At 47.3% G+C, this 27,295-nt stretch overlaps 1 protein-coding gene across 1 annotated transcript in view; it reads left to right on the forward strand.

Annotated features, from left to right (window-relative positions):
• The first annotated feature begins 231 nt into the window (after nucleotides 1–231).
• The window catches only part of LOC135460651 (cleavage and polyadenylation specificity factor subunit 1-like), a 117,083-nt gene continuing 90,019 nt past the window's right edge, over nucleotides 232–27,295 (forward strand). Inside the window, 6 exon segments of the mRNA XM_064737557.1 lie at nucleotides 232–457; nucleotides 8,997–9,024; nucleotides 12,067–12,200; nucleotides 17,641–17,721; nucleotides 23,077–23,228; nucleotides 23,305–23,451. Coding sequence (XP_064593627.1) covers nucleotides 314–457; nucleotides 8,997–9,024; nucleotides 12,067–12,200; nucleotides 17,641–17,721; nucleotides 23,077–23,228; nucleotides 23,305–23,451 — 686 coding nt within the window. The 5' untranslated portion in view covers nucleotides 232–313.

The raw sequence follows: 27,295 nt of genomic DNA on the forward strand, positions 1-27,295 counted from the left end.
TCTGAGGGGAATTTTGGGGGGTCCTGGAGGGGAGGAATTTGGGATTATTTGTGGGGATTATCTGAAAAATCTGAGGGGAATTTGGGGGTCCCTGAAGGGAAAATGGGGCTGAGGAATTTGGGATTATTTGTGGGGATTATCTGCACAATCTGAGGGGAATTTTGGGGCTCTCATCCCCCCAATCCCCCATTTCTCACCCCAATTTCTCCTCTCTCTCTCTCCCCAGAGCCCCCCCAGCCCCCCAGGAGGATTTGGGGCGTTTTTGGGGTGTTTTTGGGGCGTTTTTGGGGCGGTTTTGGGGCGGTTTGGGGCCATGTACGCCGTGTACAAGCAGAGCCACCCTCCCACGGGCCTGGAGTTCTCCCTTTATTGCCATTTCTTCTCGGCCACCGAGCGGAACCTGGTGGTGGCCGGGACCTCTCAGCTCTTTGTGTATCGGCTGAACCACGAGCCTGAGGTGAGGCCCCGAAATGAACCCCAGAAATGAACTCCCCGGGAAAAAACAGCCCAAAAATGTCCAAAATAACCCCAGAAATGAACTCCCCGGGAAAAAACACCCCAGAAATGTCCAAAATAACCCCAAAAATGTCCAAAATAACCCCAGAAATGTCCAAAATAACCCCAGAAATGTCCAAAATAACCCCAAAAAATGTCCAAAATAACCCCAGAAATGAACCCCCAAAAATGTCCAAAATAACCCCAAAAAATGTCCAAAATAACCCCAAAAATGAACTGCCCACAGTAAAAACACCCCAAAAAATGTTCAAAATAACCCCAAAAATGAACTCCCGGGAAAAAACACCCCAAAATGTCCAAAATAACCCCAAAAATGATCCAAAAAAACACCCAAAAAATGTCCAAAATAACCCCAAAAATGAACTCCCCGGGAAAAAACACCCCAAAAATGTCCAAAATAACCCCAAAAAATGAACCCCCACAAAAAATACCTCCAAAAATTCTCCAAAATACCCCAAAAGTGACCCTACAAAAATGATCCACAAAAAACCCCAAAAAACCCCCCAAAACAATAACCCCAAAAAATGAACCCCGAAAAAACCCCAAAAATTCTCTCAAAATAACCCCAAAAATGAACCCCAAAAATTCCAAAATAACCCCAAAAATCTGACCAAAAAACCCCAGAAACCAAAAATACACCCAAAATGAATCCCCCACAAAAAAAAACCCAAAAATTCCCAAAATACCCCAAAACTGACCCCAAAAATGATCCCAAAAAACCCCAAAAATCCAAAATACCCTAAAAATGAACCCCAAAAATCCACCCAAAATAACCCCAAAAATTCCAAAATAACCCCAAAATAATACCCAAAATAACCCCAAAAATGAACCCCCAGCAAAAAAACCTCAAAATTCTCCAAAATTCCCCAAAAATAATTCCCAAAATGATCCCAAACACAAAACACCCAAAATAACCCCATCCAAAATAACCCCAAAAATGACTCCCCAAAAAACCCAAAATCTCCAAAATAACCCCAAAAATGAACTCCCCACACAAAAAACCCAAAAATCCCCAAAATAACCCCAAAATGACCCCAAAAAATACCCCAAAAATGAACTCCCAAAGACCCCAAAAATAACCCCCAAAAAAAACTCCCATAAAAACCCCAAAATGACCCCCAAAAATGAACCCAAAAACCAAAAACACCCAAAAATTCAACCCAAAATGACCCCAAAAGCCCCAAAAATGATCCTCCCAAAAAACACCCAAAAAACCCTCAAACCAAAATAACCCCAAAATGAACCCCAAAACAATAAACCCCCAAAAATGAACCCCCAAAAAACCCCAAATAACCCAAAATGAACTCCCAGAAAAACACACCCCAAAATAACCCCAAAATAACCCCCAAAAACCAAAATAACCCCAAAAATATACCCCCAAAAAACCAAAAATAACCCCAAAATAACTCCCAAAATAACCCCAAAAATGAACCCCCAAAAAACCAAAATAACCCCAAAAATGAACTCCCCAAAAAACCAAAAATCCTCCAAAATACCCCAAAAATTACCCCAAAATTAATCCCCAAAAACTGATCTCCCACAACAAAAACACCCCAAAAACCCCTCCAAAATTACCCCAAAAATGAACCCCAAAAATGATGAACACCCCCAAAATAACCCCCAAAATAATACCCCAAAAACTGACATTCCCCAAAAACCCAAAATAACCCCCAAAAATAACCAACCCCAAAAACCAAAATAACCCCAAAATGAACCCCAAAAACCAAAAATCCCCCAAAAAATGAACCCCCAAAAAAATCCTCCAAAAATCCCAAATTTCCCCAAAATACCCCAAAAAGATCTTCCCACAAAAAACCCAAAATAACCCCCAAAATAACCATATCCCCAAAAATCCCAAAATAACCCCAAAAATGAACCCCCCACAAAACCAAAATTCCTCCAAAATAACCCCAAAATGAACCCCCAAAAACATAATCCCCAAAAAAATCCCCAAATAACCCAAAATGACCCCAAAAGACCCAAACTAACCCCAAAAATGAACCTCCAGAAAAACACCCCAAAATAACCCCCAAAAATACCCCATAAAACTGAACAAAAACCCAAAAAATGAAATACCCCAAAATAACCCCAAAAATGAGCCCCAAAAAGCCCCAAAATAACCCCCAAAAATGAGCCCCAAAAACCAAAATAACCCCAAAATAACTCCCCAAAATAACCCCAAAAATGAACCCCCAAAAACCAAAATAACCCCCAAAAATGAACCCCCCACAGAGAAAAAATCCTCCAAAAATTCTCCAAAATTTCCCCAAAAATAATTCCCCATAAAACTGATCTTCCCACAAAAAACCCCAAAAAACCCCTCCAAAATAACCCCAAAAAACCCCAAAATCTCTTCAAAATAACCCCAAAAATGAGCAGCTCCCACACAAAAACCCCAAAAATTCCCTCCAAAATAACCCCCAAAAATGAACCCCCAAAAAACTGATCCTCCCCCAAAAAATCCCCAAATGACCCCCAAAAATGAACCCCCCAAAAAATAAAATCCTCCAAAATAACCCCAAAAATGAACCCCCCAAAAATGAACTCCCCAAACCAAAAAACCCCAAAAATTCCAAACCCAAATTTGCCCCTAAATAAGCTCCAGAAAAACACCCAAAATCCCCAAAAAATTACCCCTAAATGACCCATAAAAGGTGGAACACCCCCAAAATTAACCCCAAAAATAAACCCCCCCAAAAACCAAAAATAACCCCCAAAATGACCCCCCCAAATTGAAACCCCCTTTTACCTTATTTCCCCATTTTCAAAACCAAAATTTTACCTATGGGGACCCCCTTGGTTCCCCAGTTTAAAACTACAAAAAATTCCCCCCCCATTTTTTGCCAAAAAAAATTGTCCCAAAAAAGTGGATCTCCCCTTCCCCCACATTTGTGCTGCCCCTACTTTTAACCCTTTAAAGTCAACCTTTTGGGTTCCCCATTTGGTCCCCAAAACCCCCTTTAACCACTTTTGTTCCCACTTTTTGGTCCCCAACTTTTCCTTTTTTCCTTTTTTTGGTAATTTTTTAAATTTTGTCCCAACATTTTGGTATAAAACTGTTTTTTTTTTAGATTTTTTGGAAATTTTTGGGAATTTTTATTGGAACATGTTTTGGTGGGGAAAAATTTTTTATTTTTACCCCAAATTTTGTTAATTTTTTCCCCCTTTTTTTCCCGGGATTTGTTACTTTTTGGTGTGGTATATTTTTTAAAAAATTTTGGAAATTTTTTGGGACCCGTTTTGGTTCCCCTTTAAAGGGGCCCCCCATTTTTTGGAAATTTTTGGGAAATTTTTGGTTCCCAAACCTTTTTGTTTTTAGAATTTTGTTAACCTTTTGGGAAAAATTTTGGTTGAAAAAAATTTATTTTTAAATTTTGGCCTTTTCCCCCAAAAGGGGGAATTTTAGGTGAGACAATGGTTTTTATTATTTTTAAATTTTGGTCCCGTTTTTTTTGGGTTAATTTTTTTTGGGGGTTTAAAATTTGTTCCCAAAAATTTTTTGGGTTTAAATTTTTCCTTTTGTTTAAAATTTTTGGTTTTAAAATTTTTTTTCTTTGTTAACACTTTTTTTGGGTTTAACAAATTTTTCCCCCCTTTTGTTAAAAATTTTTGGTGGAGAAATATGTTTTTCCCAAATTTTTAGAGGAAAATTTTTTTAAAATTTTTTGGTTAAAATTTTTTTGAAATTTTTGGACAATTTTGTTAAAGTTTTTTTTTTTTGGGAAGGGGGGAAAAAAAGGGGGGAAAAGGGGGAAATTGGGGAAAATGGGGAGGGGAAAAGTGGGGGGAAAGGGGAGAGGGGGGGGTGGGGATGGGGGAACATGGGGAGAAGGGGGGGAAGGGGGGAATAAGGGGGGAAGGGGGGAAGGGAGAGAGGGCAAGGGGGGGATTTGGGGAAAGGGGAGAAAAGGGCAGAGGGGGGATGGGGAAAAGGGGGAAAAAGGGGGGCCCGGGAAAAAAGGGGAGGAAAAGGGGCCCATGGATAATTGGGGGGGGAAATGGGGATGGGGAATGGAACCAACATTTTGGGGGGGGGCAAGGGGGACGCCCGGGGGCAAGGGGGGGCCATTGGGGGCAACAGGGGAAAAGGGGGAAAAAGGGGGGGGGAGATAAATTGGAAAAATTGGGAAGGTTTGAGGGGAAAGGGGGGAAAAAAAGGGGGAAGAGGGGGACAAAGGGGGGGGGAAAGGGGGGATGGGAAAGGGGGGGGGGTTTGGGGGAAGGGGGATGGGGGCCAAAAGGGGGGATGGGAAAGGGGGAAAAATGGGAAAAAGGGGACAAATTTTGGGAAATGGGGGGAAAGGGTGGAAGAAAGGGGAAAAGGGGGAAGTGGGAGGAGGGGAAAAAGGGGAGGAGGGAGAATGGGGGAATTGGGAAAGGGGGAAATTGGGCATGGGGGAAATGGGGAAATGGGAAGGGGGGCAAAAGGGGGGAATGGGGAAAAAGGGGAGAGAAGGGAGAAATGGGGAAATTGGGGAAAAAATTGGGGGAAAATTTGGAGGGGAAAATGGGGGAAAGGGGGGAAAACGGTGGAAACGGAAATTTGGGGGGCATGGGGGGAAAAAAGGGGGAAGTGGGGAAATGGGAAAATGGGGAAAATGGGGAATGGGAAAAGGGAAAATGGGGAAAAGGGGGAGCAGGGGAAATGGGAAGGGGGAAAAAGGGGGGAGGGGATAAGGGGACCCCAAAGGGGGAGGAATGGGGAAGGGGGGAAAATGGGGGAAATGGGAAAAAGGGGGGAGAAGGGAGAAATGGGGGTAAGGGGGAAATGGGGGGAAAATGGGGGGGAAAAGGAGAAAATGTGAAAAGGGGATGGGGGGGAGGGGGGAGAGGGGGAATGGGGATGGGGGGACATGGGAAAAGGGGAACTGGGGAAAGGGGGAAAGGGGAAAAAGGGGCCCAAAAGGGGAAATTAGGGGAAAGGGGAGGAAGGGAGGAATGGGAAAGGGGGGGAAAATGGGGAAATGGGAGATGGGGAGGAAGGGAGAAAATGGGGAAAATGGGGAATGGGAACAAAGGGAGTGGGGAGGAAGGGGAAAAAGGGGGAAAAAGGGAAAGGGGGAAAAAGGGGAAAGGGGAAAGGGGAGAGGGGATGGGGAAAAGGGGGGAATGGGGGAAGGGGAAGGGGGGAAAAGGGGGAAAAGGGAAAATGGGGGGAAAAGGGAAATGGGGAAAAGGGGGAAAAGGGGATAAGGGAAAAGGGGAGAGAGGGAGCATGGGGAAGGGGGGGGAAAATGGGGGGAATGGGAGATGGGGAGAAAGGGGAAAGGGGGAAAAGGGGAAAAAGGGGGAAATGGGGGGAAGGGAGAAATGGGGGAAGGGGAAAAAAGGGGAAAAGGGGGAAAAATGGGGAAAAAGGGGGGAAGGGGGGAGAGGGAAAAATGGGGAAAAGGGGGCAAGGGGGAAAAATGGGGGAAATGGGCCCAAAGGGGGGGAGGGGGAATGGGGGAAAAAGGGAAAAAAAAGGGGAAAATGGGGAAAGGGGAATTTTGGGGAAAAAGGGGAAAATGGGGGGGAAAAATGGGAAATGGGGAAAATGGGAAATTGGGGACAAAAGGGAAAATGGGGGAAATGGGGAAATGGGGAAAATGGGGAAAAGGGGGGGAAATGGGGGAATGGGGGAAAAAGGGGGAGGGGGGGGGATGGGGAAAAGGGGCCCAAGGGGAAAGGGGGGAAGGGGGGAATGGAAATGGGAAAGGGGGGGAATGGGGAAAAAAGGGGAAAAAAGGGGAAAGGGGACGAAGGGAGAAATTTGGGAAAAAGGGGGGGGGTGGGGAAATGGGAAAATGGAAATGGGGAAAAGGGGAGGAGGGAAAATGGGGGAAAAGGGGAAAAAAGGGGGGGGGGGAACGGGAGAATGGGGTAAAGGGGGAAAAAAGGGGGGGAATGGAGAAAATGGGAAATGGGGGGAAGGGGAAAAGGGGAAAAGGTAAAAAGGGGAGAGAAAGGGAAATGGGGTGTGGGGGGGAAAGGGGAAAAGGGGGGGAAATGGGGAAAAGGGGGGAAAAATGGGTAAGGGGAGAGGGAGGAGGGGAATGGGGTAAGGGGGGAATGGGGAAAGGGGAGGGGAAATGGGGATAAATGGGGAAATGGGGAAATGGGGAAAATGGGGGGAAATGGGGGATGGGGGGAGGGGGGGGGGAAAGGGGCAAGGGGGAAAAGGGAAAAGGGGGAGAGAAAGGAGAAATGGGGAAGGGGGGAACAAAAGGGGGAAAAAAGGGAAAGAGGAGAGAAGGGAGAATGGGAAAAGGGGGGGAAATGGGGAATGGGAAAATTTGGGGGGAAAATGGGGGGAATGGTGGAATGGGGGGGGGAGGGGAGAGAAGGGGAAAGGGGGAAATGGGGAAATGGGGGAATGGGGCAATGGGGGGGAAAAGGGAAAATGGGACGGGGGGGAGAAGGGGATGGGAAAAGGGGGGGAAAGGGGGGAAATGGGGGGAAAACCCGGGATGGGGAATGGGAATGGGGGGAAAAGGGGGAAAGGGAAAGGGGGAAATGGGGAAAAATGGGGACCCTGGATTGGAAATGGGCCCCGGGGGAGCAGGGCAAATTTGGGGGGCAGGGGGGGGAAATGGGGGGAAGGGGCACCCTGGGGATGGGGAAACATGGGGCCATTGGGCAAGGGGGGAAAGGGGGAAAAGGGGGAAAAAAATGGGCACGGGCGGGCCGAAAAGGGTGACTGGGGAAAAATGGGGAAAATTGCAAAAATGGGAACTGGGGGGAATGGGGGGCCTGGGCCTGGGGGAACCGGGGGGGGAGGTACTGAAAGGGGGCCAGGGGGGGGCAAACCCGGCCTGGTCCCCCCCTTTTACCCTTTTTCCCCTTTTCCCATTTTCCCCATTTATTTCCCCCCCTTTTCAATTTCCCCAACCCCTTTCCCCCTTCCCCAAAATTTTTTCCCCTTTTCCATTTTTCCTTTTTTCATTTTCCCATTTTCCCCTTTTTCCCTTTTCTCTCCTTTCTCCCCTTTTCCCCTTTTCCCCATTTTTCCCCTTTTTCCCCATTTTCCCCTTTTCCCCTATTTTCTCTCCATTTTCCCATTTTCCCATTTTCCCCATTTTCCCATTTTTCCCTTTTTTCATTTTCCCCTTTTTTCCCCTTTTCCCATTTTCTCTCCTTTCTCCCTTTTCCCCCTTTTCCCCTTTTCTCTCCTTTCTCCCATTTTACCCTTTTTTCCCCATTTTCCCATTTTCCCCATTTCCCCTTTTCCCCATTTTCCCATTTTCTCTCCTTTCTCCCATTTTCCCCGTTTTTCCCATTTTCCCATTTCTCCATTTTCTCCCTTTCCCCCCTTTTCCCCTTTTCCCTTTTCTCTCCTTTCTCCATTTCCCCTTTTTCCCTTTTTTCCCCTTTTCCCCTTTTCCCCCTTTTCCCCATTTTCCCCCTTTTTCCCCCATTTTTCCCCATTTCCCCATTTTCCCCATTTTCCCCATTTCCCCATTTTCCCCTTTTCCCATTTCTCTCCTTTCTCCCATTTTTACCCTTTTCCCCCCTTTTTTCCCATTCTCCCCATTTCCCCATTTCCCCCATTTCCCCCATTTCTCCCTTTTCCCATTTTCCCCTTTTTCTCCCATTTTCCCCTTTTCCCATTTTCTCATTTTCTCCATTTCTTTCCCTTATCCCATTTCCCCAATTTTCCCTTTTTCCCCCTTTTCCCCTTTTCCCTCCTTTCTCCCATTTTCCCCTTTTTTCCCATTTCCCCCATTTCCCTCCTTTCTCCTATTTTACAGTTGTTTTTCCCTTTTTCCCCATTTTCCCCCCCCATTTCCTCCTTCCCCCATTTCTCCATTTTCTCCCTTTTCCCCTTTTTTCTCCTTTCTTCCCATTTTCCCCATTTTCCATTTTCCCCCTTTTCCCCTTTTGTCTCCTTTCTCCCATTTTACCTTTTTCCCATTTCCCCATTTTCTCCATTTCTCTCCTTTCTCCCATTTTCCCTTTTTTCCCCTTTTTCCCCTTTCCCCCTTTTCTCTCCTTTCTCCCATTTTCCCCTTTTTCCCCCTTTCTCCGTTTTCTCTCCTTTCTCCCATTTTACAGTTTTTTCCCTTTTTCCCATTTTCCCATTTTTCCATTTTTCCCATTTTCCCTTTTTTTCATTTTCCCCTTTTTTCCCCTTTTCCCATTTTCTCTCCTTTCTCCCATTTTCCCATTTTCCCCATTTTCCCATTTTCCCATTTTCCCCTTTTCCCCATTTCTTCCTTTATCCCATTTCCCATTTTCCCATTTTTCCCCTTTTTCCCATTTTTCCCCATTTTCCCCATTTTCCCCATTTTCCCATTTTTCCCCATTTCCCCATTTCCCCATTTTTCCCGATTTCCCCATTTTCCCATTTTTCCCCATTTCCCCATTTCCCCATTTCCCCATTTCCCCCATTTCCCCATTTTCCCATTTTCCCCATTTTTCCCCATTTCCCCATTTTTCCCATTTCTCCATTCCCCATTTCCCTTTGTGCTCACGGCTCCGTTTCTTTGTTTCCCTCCCAGGCCCCAGGAAAAGCTGACAGGAATGGGGGTGAGTGAATCTGGGAATTTCTGGGAATTTGGGAATTTTTGGGAATTTTTGGGAATTTTTGGGGGAATTTTCTGCATTTTGGGGATGATTTTTCCCTTTTTTTTCTGCCTGATTTCCTCATTTTTTGGGCAATTCTCTCATTTTTTGGGATGATTTTCTCTTTTTTTTTAAATAATTTCCCCATTTTTTGGGGTGATTTTCTTATTTTTTTAGAATTCTCCCATTTTAGGGTGATTTTCTATTTTTTTTTCATAATTCTCCCATTTTTAGGGGGAATTTCCTCCTTTTTTCATAAAATTCTCTCACTTTTGGGGTGAATTTCCTCCACTTTTTGAATAATTCTGCCATTTTTGGGGGTGATTTTCTCTTCTTTTTTTCCATAATTCTCCCATTTTTTGGGGTGATTTTCTTATTTTTTATAATTCTCCCATTTGGGGGTGATATTTTTATTTTTTGGGGTGATTTTCTCCTTTTTTGGGCGAATTTCCCCCCTTTTTTTTGGAGGTTCTCCCCATTTTTGAGGGGATTTTCTCCCTTTTTTGGGGTGATTTTCTCTTTTTGGATAATTCTCATTTTTATGTGATTTCCTTCCATTTTTGGGTTGAATTTCCCCCATTTTTGGGTTGAATTTCCCCCATTTTTGGGTTCAATTTCCCCCATTTTTGGGTTGAATTTCCCCCATTTTTGGGTTGAATTTCCCCCATTTTTGGGTTGAATTTCCCCCATTTTTGGGTTGAATTTCCCCCATTTTTGGGTTGAATTTCCCCCATTTTTGGGGTGAATTTCCCCCATTTTTGGGTTGAATTTCCCCCATTTTTGGGTTGAATTTCCCCCATTTTTGGGTTCAATTTCCCCCATTTTTGGGTTCAATTTCCCCCATTTTTGGGTTGAATTTCCCCCATTTTTGGGTTGAATTTCCCCCATTTTTGGGTTGAATTTCCCCATTTTTGGGTGGATTTTCCCATTTTTGGGTTGAATTTCCCCCATTTTTAGGGTGAATTTCCCCCATTTTTAGGGTGAATTTCCCCATTTTTGGGTTGAATTTCCCCCATTTTTAGGGTGAATTTCCCCATTTTTGGGTTCAATTTCCCCATTTTTGGGTTCAATTTCCCCCATTTTGGGGTTGAAATTCCCCATTTTTGGGTTGAATTTCCCCCATTTTTGGGTTGAATTTCCCCCATTTTTGGGTTCAATTTCCCCCATTTTTTGGGATGATTTTCCCCTTATTTGGGACAATTTCAATTTTTGGGGTGATTTCCTCCTTTTAAGGTTGATTTTCTCCCAATTTTTAGGGTGATTTTCCCCTTTTTTGGGAAAATTTCCCTTTTTGGGATTGATTTTCCCCATTTTTGGGTTGATTTTCCCCTTTTTGAGCCCCTTCCCCAAACCCTCCCCAATCTCCCCTCTGGGCCATTCCCCCCCATTTCCTCCCAATCAACCCTGAAACCCCCAAATTAATTACATTAATTATATTCATTACATTCATTACATTCATTACATTCAACTCCACACCCACCAAAAAAAATCCCAAATATTGAAATTCTCAATTTTGGCCGTGCAGAGCTTTGAGAAAACCCAAAAAACACCCCAAAAAAACCCCAAAAAAACCACAAAAAAAACCAAAAACCAACCAAAAAACCCCCAAAAAACCCCCAAAAAACCCCAAAAAAACCCCCAAAAAAAGCCCAAAAAAATCCAAAAAAAACCCAAACCCCCCCCCCCAAAAAAACCTCCAAAAAAAACCCCCAAAAAAAACCCAAAAAACTCAAACCCCTAAAAAAACCCCAAAAAACCCAGAAAACCACCAGAACCCCAAAAAAACCCCAAAAAATCCCCAAAAAATCCCAAAAAACCCAAAAAAACCCAAAACCCCAAAAAAACCCCCAAAAAAACCCCAAAAAAACCCCCAAAAATCCCTCAGAAAAAGCCCTAAAAAAACCCCCAAAAACCCTAAAAACAAAAAAAAACCCAAAACCCCAAAAACCCCCAAAAAACCTCCAGAAAAATCCCCAAAAAACCCAAAAAAACCCTCAAGAAATCCCCAAAAAACCCAAAAAAAGCCCCCCAACCCCCCAAAAACCTCCAAAAAAACCCCAAAAAAACCTCAAAAAAATCCCAAAAAAAATGCCAGAAAAACCCCCCACAACTCCCCAAAACCCCAAAAAAATCCACAAAAAAACCCCCAAAAAACCCCCAAACCCCCCAAAAAAACCCAAAAAACCTCAAAAAAACCCAAAAAACCCCCAAAAAACCCTCAAAAAAAGCCCTAAAAAACCCAAAACAAAACCAAAAAAAACCCAAAAAATCCCCAAAACCCCCAAAAATCCCAAAAACACCAAAAAAACCCAAAAAAACCAAAAACTACCAAAAACTCCCTAAACCCCCCCAAAAAAAAACCCTCCAAAACAACCCCAAAAAAACCTCAAAAAAAGTCCAAAAAGACTTCAAAAAAAGCCAAAAAAACCCTCAAAAAAATCCCCAAAACCCCAAAAAACCCGAAAAACCCCAAAAGACGCAAAGAACCCCCCAAACCCCCCCCAAAAAACCCAAAAAACCTCAAAAAAAGCCCTAAAAAAAACCCAAAAAAGCCCAAAAAAACCCCAAAAAATCCCAAAAAAAATCCCAAAAAATCCCAAAAAACCCCAAAAATCCCTCAGAAAAAGCCCTAAAAAACCACCAAAAAACCCAAAAAAAAACCCCAAAAAACCCCAAAAAATCCCCAAAAAACCCCAAAAAAACCCCAAAAAATCCCCAAAAAAACCCAAAAAAACCTCCAAAAAAATCCCCAAAAAATCTCAAAAAAATCCCAAAAAAACCCAAAAAAATCCCAATAAAACCCCCAAAAAAACCACCAAAAAATCCCAAAAAATCCTCAAAAAAATCACCTAAAAACACCAAAAAAATCCCCAAAAAACCCTAAAAAAGCCCAAAAAAACCCCCAAAAATCCCTCAAAAAAAGCCCTAAAAAACCACCAAAAAACCCTAAAAAAAACCCTTTAAAACCCAAAAAAACCCTAAACCTTTTCCTTTTCCTTTCCACAGAGCCCCGCGCGCAGCGGGAGCGGCTGGAGCTCGGCGCCGCGTTCTCGCTGTTCGGGAACGTGATGTCCATGGGCAGCGTGCGGCTGGCGGGGGCCCCGCGCGACGCGCTGCTGCTCAGCTTCAGCCACGCCAAGGTGGGACTGCAAAAATACTGAAAAATACCAGATATGGGGAAAAATCAAAGGGGAAGGGGAAAAAAATCCCCAAAAAAATCCCAGCAAAAATAGTGAAAAAAGGCCAAAAATCCCACCAAAAATACGGAAAAAAGGCTAAAAACCCCACAAAAAAATCCCACCAAAAATACTAAAAAAACCCAAAAAAATCCCACCAAAAATACTAAAAAAACCAAAAAAAACCCACAAAAAAACCCAAAAAAATCCCACCAAAAATACTGAAAACACCCAAAAAATCTAAAAAAACCAGAAAAAGAACAGAAAAAAAACCAGAAAAAAAAACCCCCAAATCCCACCAAAAATACTAAAAAACCCCAAAAAATCCCCCAAAAACCCCCCAAAAAAATCCCAGCAAAAATATTGAAAAAAGCAAAAAAACCCACAAAAAACCCACAAAAAAACCCCACAAAAAACCCCAAAAAAATCCGAAAAATCCCACCAAAATACTGAAAACACCCAAAAACCCAAAAAAAAAACCCCCAAAAAATCCACACAAAAATAGTGAAAAATACCAGATATGGGGAAACATGGGGAAAGCAAAGGGAAATGGGGGAGGGGAAAAAATAACCCAGAAAAATCCCAGCAAAAATACTGAAAAATACCAACACATGGGGAAAAATGGGGAAAGCAAAGGGGATGGGGAAGGGAAAAAAACCCAAAAAAATCCTAACAAATGTGGGGAAACATGGGGAAAGCAAAGGGAATGGGGGAGGGAAAAAATCCACAAAATCCCAGCAAAAATACTGAAAAACCAAAAAATCCCAGCAAAAATACTGAAAAAAGCCAAAAAATCCCAAAAAAACCCCAAAAATCCCACCAAAAATACTAAAAAAAGCCAAAAAAAACCCACAAAAACCCCAAAAAAACCCACAAAAAAACCCCAAAAAATCCCACCAAAAATACTAAAAAAACCCAAAAAAACCCAAAAAAATCCCACAAAAAAATCCTAAAAAAACCAGAAAAAAACAGAAAAAAACCCCAAAAAAACCCACAAAAAATCCTAAAAAAACCCCAAAAAAATCCCACCAAAAATACTGAGAAATACCAGATAGGGGCAGAAATCAAAGGGGAAATCAAAGGGGAATGGGGAAGGGAAAAAAATCCCAAAAAAATCCCAGCAAAAATACTGAAAAATCCTAACAAATGGGGAAAAATGGGGAAAGCAAAGGGAATGGGGGAGGGAAAAAAACCCCAAAAAATCCCAGCAAAAATACTGAAAAAAGGCAAGAAAACCCCACAAAAATCCCCAAAAAAATCCCACCAAAAATATTGAAAAATACCAACACATGGGGAAACATGGGGAAAGCAAAGGGAATGGGGGAGGGAAAAAAATCCCAAAAAAATCCCAGCAAAAATAGTGAAAAAACCCAAAAAATCCCACAAAAAACCCCCAAAAAGCGCGACGCGCTGCTGCTCAGCTTCAGCCACGCCAAGGTGGGTGGGAAAAATACTGAAAAATACCAAAAAATCCCAGCAAAAATAGTGAAAAATAACCAGAAAAAAACCCCAAAAAAATCCCACCAAAAACACTGAAAAAAGGCCAAAAAAACCACAAAAAACCCCAAAAAAATCCCACCAAAAATACTGAAAACACCCAAAAAAACCCACAAAAAACCCCAAAAAAATCCCAGCAAAAATACTGAAAAATACCAAATATGGGCAGAAATGGGGAAATCAAAGGGGAATGGGGAAGGGAAAAAAATCCCAAAAAAATCCCAGCAAAAATAGTGAAAAAAGCCAAAAAATCCCCGCAAAAATCCCATAAAAATCCCACCAAAAATACTGAGAAATACCAGATAGGGGTAGAAATCAAAGGGGAAATCAAAGGGGAATGGGGAAGGGAAAAAATCCCAAAAAAAATCCTAACAAATGGGGAAAAATGGGAAATCAAAGGGAAATGGGGAAGGGGAAAAAATCCCCAAAAAAATCCCAGCAAAAACACTGAACAATGCCAAATGTGGGGAAACATGGGGAAAGCAAAGGGAATGGGGAAGGGAAAAAATAACCCAAAAAATCCCAGCAAAAATAGTGAAAAACCAAAAAAATCCCCCAAAAAGCGCGACGCGCTGCTGCTCAGCTTCAGCCACGCCAAGGTGGGTGGGAAAATACTGAAAAATACCAAATATGGGGAAACATGGGGAAAGCAAAGGGGATGGGGAGGGAAAAAATAACCCCAAAAAAATCCCAGCAAAAATAGTGAAAAAACCAAAAAAAATCCCACAAAAAATCCCAGCAAAAATAGTGAAAAAACCAAAAAAAACCCGCAAAAATCCCAAAAAAATCCCAGCAAAAATAGTGAAAAATACCAGATATGGGGAAAAATCAAAGGGGAAAGCAAAGGGGATGGGGAGGGAAAAAATTCCCAAAAAAATCCCAGCAAAAATACTGAAAAAAGCCAAAAAATCCCACAAAAATCCCATAAAAATCCCACCAAAAATACTGAGAAATACCAGATATGGGCAGAAATCAAAGGGAAAATCAAAGGGAAATGGGGAAGGGGAAAAACCACAAAAAATCCCACAAAAAATACTGAAAAACCAAAAAAAAACCCCAAAAAATTCCACAAAAATCCCACCAAAAATACTAAAAAAACCCCAAAAAGCCCCAAAAAAACCCCCAAAAAATCCCAGCAAAAATACTGAAAAAACCCAAAAAATTCCACCAAAATTACTAAAAAAAAGCTAAAAAAAAACCCCAAAAAATCCCACCAAAAATACTAAAAAAACCCAAAAAATTCCACCAAAATTACTAAAAAAAAGCTAAAAAAACCCCCAAAAAATCCCACCAAAAATACTGAAAACACCCAAAAAAACCCACAAAAAATCCCACAAAAAATCCCAGCAAAAATACTAAAAAAACCCTAAAAATTCCATGAAAAAACTAAAAAAACCCACAAAGAACCCCAAAGAAAACCCCAAAAATTCCCACCAAATATACTAAAAAACCCCAAGAAAACCCACAAAAAACCCCCCAAAAATCCCACCAAAAATACTAAAATAAAGCAAAAAAATTCCGCCAAAAATACTAAAAAAATCTCCAAAAAATTCTACCAAAAATACTAAAAAAAAGCTAAAAAAAGACCCCAAAAATCCCACCAAATATACTAAAAAACCCCAAAAATGCCACAAAAGACCTAAAAAACCCCCCAAAAATCCCACAAAACCCACTCAAAATCCCCAAACCCCCACAAAGCCCTTCTGGGGTGCTGGATCTCAGTGTTGGGGTGCCACAATTCAATGTTGGGGTGCTGTGGATATTCCTGGGGTGCCAGAACTCCCTTTTAGGGTGCTGGGGGTGGTTTTGGGGTGCCCTAACCCGATTTTGGGGTGCTGTAACTCAGTTTTGGGGTGCCATTGATGATTTTGGGGTGCTGTAACTCAGTTTTGGGGTGCCATTGATGACTTTGGGGTGCCATTGATGACTTTGGGGTGCCATTGATGACTTTGGGGTGCTATTGATGACTTTGGGGCGCCATTGATGATTTTGGGGTGCCATTGATGATTTTGGGGTGCTGTAACTCAGTTTTGGGGTGCCATTGATGACTTTGGGGTGCTGTGGATGGTTTTGGGGTGCCATTGATGACTTTGGGGTTCATTAATGAGATTTTGGGGTTCCATTGATGATTTTGGGGTTCCCTAACAGGATTTCGGGGTGCCATTGATGATTTTGGGGTGCTGTAACTCAATTTTGGGGTTCCCTAACCCGTTTTTGGGGTCCCTCACAGCTCTCGGTGGTGGAGTACGGCCCCATTTTGGGGTGCCATTGATGATTTCGGGGTTCCCCAATGGGATTTCGGGATGCCATTGATGATTTTGGGGTTCCATTGATGATTTTGGGGTCCCTAACCCGTTTTGCGGTTCCCTAACCGGTTTTTGGGGTCCCCGCAGCTCTCGGTGGTGGAGTACGACCCCATTTCGGGGTGCCATTGATGATTTTGGGGTGCCATTGATGATTTCGGGGTTCCCTAATGGGATTTTGGGGTGCCATTGATGATTTTGGGGTGCCATTGATGATTTCGGGGTGCCATTGATGCCATTGATGACTTTTGGGGTTCCCAATTCCCATGATGATATTGGGGTGCCATTGATGATTTTGGGGTTCCCTAACCGGTTTTTGGGGTGCCATTGATGATTTTGGGGTGCCTGGGATGATTTTGGGGTTCCCTAACCGGTTTTTTGGGGTGCCATTGATGATTTTGGGGTGCCTGGGATGATTTTGGGGTTCCCTAACCGGTTTTTGGGGTTCCCCACAGCTCTCGGTGGTGGAGTACGACCCCATTTCGGGGTGCCATTGATGATTTCGGGGTTCCCTAATGGGATTTTGGGGTGCCATTGATGATTTTGGGGTGCTGTAACTCAATTTTGGGGTTCCCTAACCGGTTTTTGGGGTCCCCACAGCTCTCGGTGGTGGAGTACGACCCCATTTCGGGGTGCCATTGATGATTTTGGGGTGCCATTGATGATTTTGGGGTGCCATTGATGATTTTGGGGTGCCATTGATGACTTTGGGGTGCCATTGATGATTTTGGGGTGCCATTGATGATTTTGGGGTCCCTCCCAGCTCTCGGTGGTGGAGTACGACCCCATTTCGGGGTGCCATTGATGATTTTGGGGTTCCCTATCCCGTTTTTGGGGTTCCCTAACCCGTTTTTGGGGTTCCCTAACCCATTTTTGGGGTCCCCACAGCTCTCGGTGGTGGAGTACGACCCCATTTTGGGGTGCCATTGATGATTTTGGGGTTCCCCAATGGGATTTCGGGGTGCCATTGATGATTTTGGGGTGCCATTGATGATTTCGGGGTGCCATTGATGATTTTGGGGTTCCCTGACCTGTTTTTGGGGTGCCATTGATGATTTCGGGGTTCCATTGATGATTTTGGGGTGCCATTGATGATTTCGGGATGCCATTGATGATTTTGGGGTGCCATTGATGATTTCGGGGTTCCCTAATGAGATTTTGGGGTGCCATTGATGATTTTGGGGTTCCCTCAGCTCTCGGTGGTGGAGTACGACCCCATTTTGGGGTGCCTGGGATGATTTTGGGGTGCCATTGATGATTTTGGGGTTCCCTAACCCGATTTTGGGGTGCCCTAACCGGTTTTTGGGGTCCCCGCAGCTCTCGGTGGTGGAGTACGACCCCATTTCGGGGTGCCATTGATGATTTCGGGGTGCCATTGATGATTTTGGGGTGCCATTGATGATTTTGGGGTGCCATTGATGATTTTGGGGTTCCATTGATGATTTTGGGGTTCCCTAACCGGTTTTTGGGGTCCCCACAGCTCTCGGTGGTGGAGTACGACCCCATTTTGGGGTGCCATTGATGATTTCGGGGTTCCCTAATGGGATTTTGGGGTGCCATTGATGATTTTGGGGTTCCCTAACTGGTTTTTGGGTTCCCCACAGCTCTCGGTGGTGGAGTACGACCCCGGCACCCACGACCTCAAGACTCTGTCCCTGCACTACTTCGAGGAGCCGGAGCTCAGGGTGAGCTGGGGCACAAAAACCCCAAAAATTACCCCAAAAAACCCCAAATTCACCCCAAAAAGGGATGTTGGGGTTCCCTCAGAGCTCAGGGTGAGCTGGGGGCACAAAAACCCCAAAAATTACCCCAAATTCACCCCAAAAAGCGATGTTGGGGTTCCCTCAGAGCTCAGGGTGAGCTGGGGGCACAAAAACCCCAAAAATTACCCCAAATTCACCCCAAAAACCCCAAATTCACCCCAAAAAGGGATGTTGGGGTTCCCTCAGAGCTCAGGGTGAGCTGGGGCACAAAAACCCCAAAAATTACCCCAAAATTCACCCCAAAAAGGGATGTTGGGGTTCCCTCAGAGCTCAGGGTGAGCTGGGGGCACAAAAACCCCAAAACCCCCAAATTTCACCCCAAAAATCGATTTTGGGGTTCCCTCAGAGCTCAGGGTGAGCTGGGGGCACAAAAACCCCAAAAATTACCCCAAATTCACCCCAAATTCACCCCAAAAATGGATTTTGGGGTTCCCTCAGAGCTCAGGGTGAGCTGGGACCCCAAAAACCCCAAATTTTACCCCAAATTCACCCCAAAAATACCCACATTCACCCCAAAAAGGGATGTTGGGGTTCTCTCAGAGCTCAGGGTGAGCTGGGACCCAAAAACCCCAAATTTACCCCAAATTCACCCCAAAAATTACCCCAAATTCACCCCAAAAAGGATTTGGGGTTCTCTCAGAGCTCAGGGTGAGCTGCAAGCCCAAAAAAACCCCAAATTCACCCCAAATTCACCCCAAAAACCCCAAATTTACCCCAAAAATTATTTTGGGTTCCCTCAGAGTTCAGGTGGCTGGTGACCCCAAAACCCCCAAATTTCACCCCAAAATTCCCAATTTTATACCCCAAACCCCCACATCTTACCCCAACACCCCACATTCACCCCAAAACCCCCAATTTCACCCCAAAAATCGATTTTGGGGTTCCCTCAGAGCTCAGGGTGAGCTGAGACCCCAAAACCCCCAAATTTACCCTAAAATTCCCAACTTTTACCCCAAATCCCCACATTTACCCCAAAAATCCCTGAATTTACCCCAAAAGTTACCCCAAACCCCCACATTTTAGCCCCAAAATTCCTGATTTTTCCCCAAAATGGATTTTGGGGTTCCCTAAATCCCAGGGTTATCCCAGAACCCCAAATCCCTGAATTTTCCCCAAAAATGGATTTTGGGGTTCCCAAATCCCATTTTGGGGTTCCCAAATCCCATTTTGGGGCTCCCAAATCCCATTTTGGGATTCCCAAATCCCATTTTGGGGTTCCCAAATCCGATTGGGGCTCCCAAATTCCCTTTTGGGGTTCCCAAATCCCCTTTTGGGGTTCCCAAATCCCATTTTGGGGTTCCCAAATTCCCATTTTGGGGTTCCCAAATCCCATTTTGGGGCTCCCAAATCCCATTTTGGGGTTCCCAAATCCGATTGGGGCTCCCAAATTCCCTTTTGGGGTTCCCAAATCCCATTTTGGGGTTCCCAAATCCCTTTTGGGGTTCCCAAATCCCATTTTGGGGCTCCCAAATCCCTTTTGGGGTTCCCAAATCCCTTTTGGGGTTCCCAAATCCCATTTTGGGGTTCCCAAATCCCTTTTGGGGTTCCCAAATCCCCATTTTGGGGTTCCCAAATCCATTTTGGGGCTCCCAAATTCCCTTTTGGGGTTCCCAAATCCCTTTTGGGGTTCCCAAATTCCCTTTTGGGGTTCCCAAATTCCCTTTTTGGGGTTCCCAAATCCCATTTTGGGGCTCCCAAATCCCTTTTGGGGTTCCCAAATCCCTTTTGGGGTTCCCAAATCCCATTTTGGGGTTCCCAAATCCCTTTTGGGGTTCCCAAATCCCATTTTGGGGTTCCCAAATCCCATTTTGGGGTTCCCAAATCCCTTTTGGGGGTCCCAAATCCCATTTTGGGGTTCCCAAATCCCATTTTGGGGTTCCCAAATCCCATTTTGGGGCTCCCAAATCCCATTTTGGGGTTCCCAAATCCCATTTTGGGGTTCCCAAATCCCTTTTGGGGCTCCCAAATCCCATTTTGGGGTTCCCAAATCCCATTTTGGGGTTCCCAAATCCCATTTTGGGGTTCCCAAATTCCCATTTTGGGGTTCCCAAATCCCATTTTGGGGCTCCCAAATCCCTTTTGGGGCTCCCAAATCCCATTTTGGGGCTCCCAAATCCCATTTTGGGGCTCCCAAATCCCGTTTGGGGTTCCCAAATCCATTTTGGGGCTCCCAAATCCCGTTTGGGGTTCCCAAATCCCGTTTGGGGTTCCCAAATCCCTTTTGGGGGTTTCCTAAATGCCATTTGGGGTTCCCAAATCCCCATTTTTTTAGGATGGTGTTGTTCACACAGAACTCTGGGATGGATTTGGGGTTCCAGATTTTTCCCAAATTCCCAATTTTTTGGGATGACTTTATACAGAACATTCACACGGAGCTCTGGGATGGATTTGGGGGTTCCCAAATCCCTTTTGGGGTTCCTAAATCCCATCTGGGGTTCCCAAATCCCCATTTTTGCAGGATGGCTTTGTGCACACACGTGTCTGGGATGGATTTTGGGGTTCCAGATTCACCCCAAATTCCCATTTTTTCAGGATGGCTTCGTGCAGAACATTCACCCAGAGCTCTGGGATGGATTTTGGGGTTCCCAAATCCCATTTGGGGTTCCCAAATTCCCATTTTTCCAGGATGGCTTCGTGCAGAACGTGCACAGGGAGCTCTGGGATGGATTTTGGGGTTCCAGATTCACCCCAAATTCCCATTTTTCCAGGATGACTTTATACAGAACATTCACCCAGAGCTCTGGGATGGATTTTGGGGTTCCCAAATTCCCATTTTTCCAGGATGGCTTTGTGCAGAAGGTGCACAGGGATCTTTGGGATGGTTTTTGGGGTTCCAGATTCACCCCAAATTCCCATTTTTCCAGGATGGCTTCGTGCAGAACGTGCACAGAGAACTCTGGGATGGATTTTGGGGTTCCCAAATCCCATTTTGGGGTTCCCAAACCCTATTTGGCGTTCCCAAATCCCATTTTTTCAGGATGACTTCGTGCAGAATGAGGGTCTGGGATGGATTTTGGGGTTCCAGATTTATCCCAAATCCCCATTTTTCAGGATGGCTTTATACAGAACATTCACCCAGAACTCTGGGATGGATTTTGGGGTTCCCAAACCCCATTTGGGGTTCCCAAATCCCCATTTTGGGGTTCCCAAATCCCGTTTGGGGTTCCAGATTTATCCCAAATCCCCATTTTTCCAGGACGGCTTCGTGCAGAACGTGCACACGGAGCTCTGGGATGGATTTGGGGTTCCAGATTCACCCCAAATCCCCCATTTTTTCCAGGACGGCTTCGTGCAGAACGTGCACAGGGAGCTCTGGGATGGATTTTGGGGTTCCCTTGGATCCCAGATTCACCCCAAATCCCCGTTTTTCCAGGACGGCTTCGTGCAGAACGTGCACACAGGGCTCTGGGATGGATTTTGGGGTTCCCAAATCCCATTTGGGGTTCCAGATTTATCCCAAATTCCCATTTGTTCCAGGATGGCTTCGTGCAGAACGTGCACCCAGAGCTCTGGGATGGATTTTGGGGTCCTGGAACCCCTGAAATCCCCATTTTTTTGGGATGACTTTATACAGAACATTCACCCAGAGCTCTGGGATGGATTTTGGGGTTCCAGAGCCCCCCTAAATCCCATTTTTCCAGGATGGCTTCGTGCAGAATGAGGGTCTGGGATGGATTTTGGGGTCCCAGATTTATCCCAAATTCCCATTTTTCCAGGATGGCTTCGTGCAGAACGTGCACACAGAGCTCTGGGATGGATTTTGGGGTTCCCAAATCCCATTTGGGGTTCCCAAATTCCCATTGGGGGTTCCCAAATCCCTGTATTTTCCAGGATGGCTTTGTGCAGCATGAGGGTCTGGGATGAATTTTGGGGTCCCAGATTCACCCCAAATTCCCATTTTTTCCAGGACGGCTTCGTGCAGAACATGCACAGGGAGCTCTGGAATGGATTTGGGGTTCCAGATTTTTCCCAAATTCCCATTTTTTCAGGATGACTTTATACAGAACATTCACAGGGAGCTCTGGGGTGGATTTTGGGGTTCCCAAATCCCATTTGAGGTTCCCAAATCCCATTTTGGGGCTCCCAAATTCCCATTTTTTCAGGATGGCTTCGTGCAGAACGTGCACAGGGAGCTCTGGGATGGATTTTGGGGTTCCCTTGGATCCCAGAGCCCCCCTAAATCCCTGTATTTTCCAGGACGGCTTCGTGCAGAGCGTGCACCCAGAGCTCTGGGATGGATTTTGGGGTTCCCCTGGATCCCAGAGCCCCCCTAAATCCCTGTATTTTCCAGGATGGCTTCGTGCAGAACGTGCACAGGGAGCTCTGGGATGGACTTTGGGGTTCCAGAGCCCCCCTAAATCCCATTTTTTGCAGGATGGCTTCGTGCAGAACGTGCTCACATCCCATGTGTGGATGTGGGGTCACTCTGGGGTGGATTTTGGGGTTCCCCTGGATTCCAGAGCCCCCCTAAATCCTGTATTTTCCAGGACGGCTTCGTGCAGAACGTGCACACGGAGCTCTGGGATGGATTTTGGGGTTCCCAAATCCCATTTGGGGTTCTCAAATCCCATTTTGGGGTTCCCAAATCCCATTTGGGGTCCCAGGTTCACCCCAAATCCCCATTTTTCCAGGACAGCTTCGTGCAGAACGTGCACAGGGAGCTCTGGGATGGATTTTGGGGTTCCCAAATCCCTTTTGGGGTTCCCAAATCCCCGTATTTTCCAGGACGGCTTCGTGCAGAACGTGCACAGGGAGCTCTGGGATGGATTTTGGGGTTCCCAAATCCCGTTTGGGGTTCCCAAATCCCATTTTGGGGTTCCCAAATCCCATTTTGGGGTTCCCAAATCCCATTTTGGGGTTCCCAAATCCCTGTATTTTCCAGGACGGCTTCGTGCAGAACGTGCACAGAGAACTCTGGGATGGATTTTGGGGTTCCCAAATTCCCATTTGGGGTTCCCAAATCCCGTTTGGGGTTCCAGATTTATCCCAAATCCCTGTATTTTCCAGGACGGCTTCGTGCAGAACGTGCACAGGGAGCTCTGGGATGGATTTTGGGGTTCCCAAATCCCATTTGGGGTTCCCAAATCCCGTATTTTCCAGGATGGCTTCGTGCAGAACGTGCACACAGAGCTCTGGGATGGATTTTGGGGTCCTGGAACCCCTGAAATCCCCATTTTTTTGGGATGGACTTTATACAGAACATACACCCAAAGCTCTGGGATGGATTTTGGGGTTCCCAAATCCCATTTTGAGGTTCCTAAATTCCCATTTTTCCAGGATGGCTTCGTGCAGAACGTGCACCCGCCGCGCGTGCGCGTGGACCCCGACGGGCGCTGCGCCGTCATGCTGATCTACGGCACGCGCCTGGTGGTGCTGCCCTTCCGCAGGGACTCGCTGGCCGACGAGCACGAGGGCCCGGTGGGCGAGGGGTGAGGACCCCCCGGACCCCCCCGGGGCACCCCCAAACCCAGACAAGCCCCCCCTGAACCCCCAAAAACCCCGCAGGCAGAAGTCGAGCTTCCTGCCCAGCTACATCATCGACGTGCGCGAGCTGGACGAGAAACTGCTCAACATCATCGACATGCAGTTCCTGCATGGTTACTATGAGCCCACGCTGCTGATCCTCTTCGAGCCCAACCAGACCTGGCCCGGGTCAGTCTGGGCGTTTGGAGGGAATTTGAGGGGGTTTTGGGGGGATTTGGGGGGGTTTTGGGGGGATTTGAGGGGGTTTTGGGGTGGTTTGGGGGGATTTCAGGGGTCCCAGCGCAGGCAGTTCCTGCATGGCCACTGTGAGCCCACGCTGCTGATCCTCTGTGAGCCCAACCAGACCTGGCCCGGGTCAGTCTGGGGCTCCCAGGGGGATTTTGAGTGGTTTTGGGGGGATTTCAGGGGATTTTGGGGTGGTTTTAGGGGTTTTGGAGGGGGTTTTGGGGGTCCCAGCCCATGCAGTTCTTACATGGCTGCTACGAGCCCACCCTGCTGATCCTCTGTGAGCCCAACCAGACCTGGCCCGGGTCAGTTCTGGGGTCCCAGGGAGATTTTGGGCGACTTTGGGGTATTTTGGGGGGATTTGAGGGGGTTTTGGGGGCATTTGAGGGAATTTTGGGGGGGTTTTGGGGGTCCCAGCCCATGCAGTTCCTGCATGGTTACTGTGAGCCCACCCTGCTGATCCTCTGTGAGCCCAACCAGACCTGGCCCGGGTCAGTCTGGGGGTTTGGAGGGAATTTGGGGCAGTTTTGGGGGAATTTGAGGGGGTTTTAGGGTGTTTTGGGGGATTTTGGGGTCTCTGGAGGGGTCCCAGCCCATGCAGTTCCTGCATGGTTACCATGAGCCCACCCTGCTGATCCTCTGTGAGCCCAACCAGACCTGGCCCGGGTCAGTCTGGGGGTTTGGGGGGAATTTTGGGGTGTTTGGAGGAAATTTGAGGGGTTTTGGGGTGGTTTGGGGGGATTTCAGGGGTCCCAGCCCATGCAGTTCCTGCATGGCCACCATGAGCCCACGCTGCTGATCCTCTTCGAGCCCAACCAGACCTGGCCCGGGTCAGTTCTGGGGCTCCCAGGGGGATTTTAGGGGGGATTTTGGGGGATTTGGGGCAGTTTTGGGGTGGTTTGGGGGGGTTTTGGGGGTCCCAGCCCATGCAGTTCTTACATGGTTACTGTGAGCCCACCCTGCTGATCCTCTGTGAGCCCAACCAGACCTGGCCCGGGTCAGTCTGGGATTTTTGGGGGGCTCAGAGCAGTTTTGGGGGGCTCAGAGCAGTTTTGGGGGGATTTGGGGCAGTTTTGGGGTGGTTTGGGGGTGTTTTGGGGGTCCCAGCCCATGCAGTTCCTGCATGGCCACCATGAACCCACCCTGCTGATCCTCTGTGAGCCCAACCAGACCTGGCCCGGGTCAGTCTGGGGGTTTGGGGGGAATTTGGAGCAGTTTTGGGGGAATTTGAGGGGTTTTGGGGGGATTTTAGGGTGTTTTGGGGTGTTTTGGGGGCGTTTGGGGGGTCCCAGCCCATGCAGTTCCTGCATGGCCACCATGAGCCCACGCTGCTGATCCTCTTCGAGCCCAACCAGACCTGGCCCGGGTCAGTCTGGGGGTGCCCAAATCCCAAAAACCCCAAATCCCAGAAAATCCCAAATTCCCAAATTCCAGAAACCCCAAATCCCAGAAAATCCCAATCCCAAATCCCAAAATTCCAGAACCACCAATCCCAAAAACCCCAAACTCCACCCCAAATCCCAGAAACTCTGAATTCCAGAAACCCCCAAATCCCAAACCCCAAATCCCAGAAACCCCAAATCCCAAATCCCCAAACCCCACCCTGATCCCAAAATCCCAAATTCCCGAAATCCCAAATCCCAAATCCCCAAACCCCAGAAACCCCAAATCCCAACCCAATCCCAAACCCCCAAATTCCACCCCAAATCCTGGCACCCCAAAGCCCAAAAATCCCGAACCCTACCCCAAATCCCAGAAACTCCAAATTTCACCCCAAATCCCAAATCCCAATGCATGGTTACTGTGAGCCCAACCAGACCTGGCCCGGGTCAGTCTGGGGGTCCCAGGGGGATTTTGGGGTGTTTGGAGGAGATTTGAGGGTTTTTTGTGGTTTTTTTGGGGCGTTTCAGGGGTTTTGGGGCAGTTTTGGGGTGTTTCAGGGGGGTTTGGGGGAGTTTCAGGGATTTTTGGGGGTTCCAGCCCCATCAATTCCCCATGGACCCCCCAATCCCACCCTGCTGATCCATGGGAGCCCAACCAGAGCTGGCCCGGTTTTGGGGCAGTTTGGGGATTTGGGGCAGTTTGGGGTGAATTTGGGGCAGTTTGGGGGGAATTTGGGGCAGTTTGGGGAAATTGGGGGCACATTGGTGACACTCAGGTGACACTCAGGTGACACTCAGGTGACATTGGGGTGTCCCCACAGGCGGTTGGCAGTGCCACAGGACACTGTGACCCCCCAGGTGACACTCAGGTGACACTCAGGTGACACTCAGGTGACAGGGCTGTCCCCACAGAGGGTGGCAGTGCGGCAGGACACTGTGACCCCCCAGGTGACACTCAGGTGACACTCAGGTGACACTCAGGTGTCCCCACAGGCGGGTGGCAGTGCCACAGGACACTGTGACCCCCCCAGGTGACACAGAGGTGACACCCAGGTGACACCCAGGTGACACAGAGGTGACAGAGGTGTCCCCACAGGCGGGTGGCACTGCGGCAGGACACTGTGACACCCCAGGTGACACTCAGGTGACATTGGGGTGTCCCTACAGGTGGGTGGCAGTGCGGCAGGACACTGTGACACTCAGGTGACACAGAGGTGACACTCAGGTGACCCCCCAGGTGACACTCAGGTGACAGAGCTGTCCCCACAGGAGGTTGGCAGTGCGGCAGGACACTGTGACCCCCCAGGTGACACTCAGGTGACACAGAGGTGACACTCAGGTGTCCCCACAGGAGGGTGGCAGTGCGACAGGACACTGTGACACTCCCAGGTGACACAGAGGTGACACTCAGGTGACACTCAGGTGACACTCAGGTGACACAGAGGTGACAGTGCTGTCCCCACAGGCGGGTGGCAGTGCGACAGGACACTGTGACCTCCCAGGTGACACTCAGGTGACACAAAGGTGACACAGAGGTGACAGAGCTGTCCCCACAGGAGGGTGGCAGTGCGACAGGACACGGGTGGGGTCAGGTGGGGTCAGGGTGTGTCTGTCACCCCCAGGTGACACAGAGGTGACACTCGGGTGACACTCAGGTGACACAGAGGTGACAGTGCTGTCCCCACAGGCGGGTGGCAGTGCGACAGGACACTGTGACCTCCCAGTGACACTCAGGTGACACAAAGGTGACACAGAGGTGACAGAGCTGTCCCCACAGGAGGGTGGCAGTGCGACAGGACACGGGTGGGGTCAGGGGGTGTCAGGGTGTGTTTGTCACCCCCAGGTGACACTCAGGTGACAGTGCTGTCCCCACAGGCGGGTGGCAGTGCGACAGGACACTGTGACACCCCAGGTGACACTCAGGTGACACTCAGGTGTCCTCACAGGCGGGTGGCAGTGCCACAGGACACTGTGACCCCCAGGTGACACTCAGGTGACACTCAGGTGTCCCCACAGGAGGGTGGCAGTGCGGCAGGACACTGTGACCCCCCAGGTGACAGTGCTGTCCCCACAGGCGGGTGGCAGTGCGACAGGACACTGTGACACCCCAGGTGACACCCCAAGTGACACAGCTGTCCCCACAGGCGGGTGGCAGTGCGACAGGACACTGTGACACCCCCAGGTGACACTCAGGTGACACTCAGGTGACACCCAGCTGTCCCCACAGGCGGGTGGCAGTGCGACAGGACACTGTGACACCCCAGGTGACACTCAGGTGACAGTGCTGTCCCCACAGGCGGGTGGCAGTGCGACAGGACACTGTGACACCCCAGGTGACACCCCAAGTGACACAGCTGTCCCCACAGGCGGGTGGCAGTCCGACAGGACACTGTGACACCCCCAGG

The sequence above is a fragment of the Zonotrichia leucophrys genome, unplaced genomic scaffold (genome assembly GCF_028769735.1).
Source record: "Zonotrichia leucophrys gambelii isolate GWCS_2022_RI unplaced genomic scaffold, RI_Zleu_2.0 Scaffold_75_219274, whole genome shotgun sequence".
Classification (NCBI taxonomy): Eukaryota; Metazoa; Chordata; class Aves; order Passeriformes; family Passerellidae; genus Zonotrichia; species Zonotrichia leucophrys.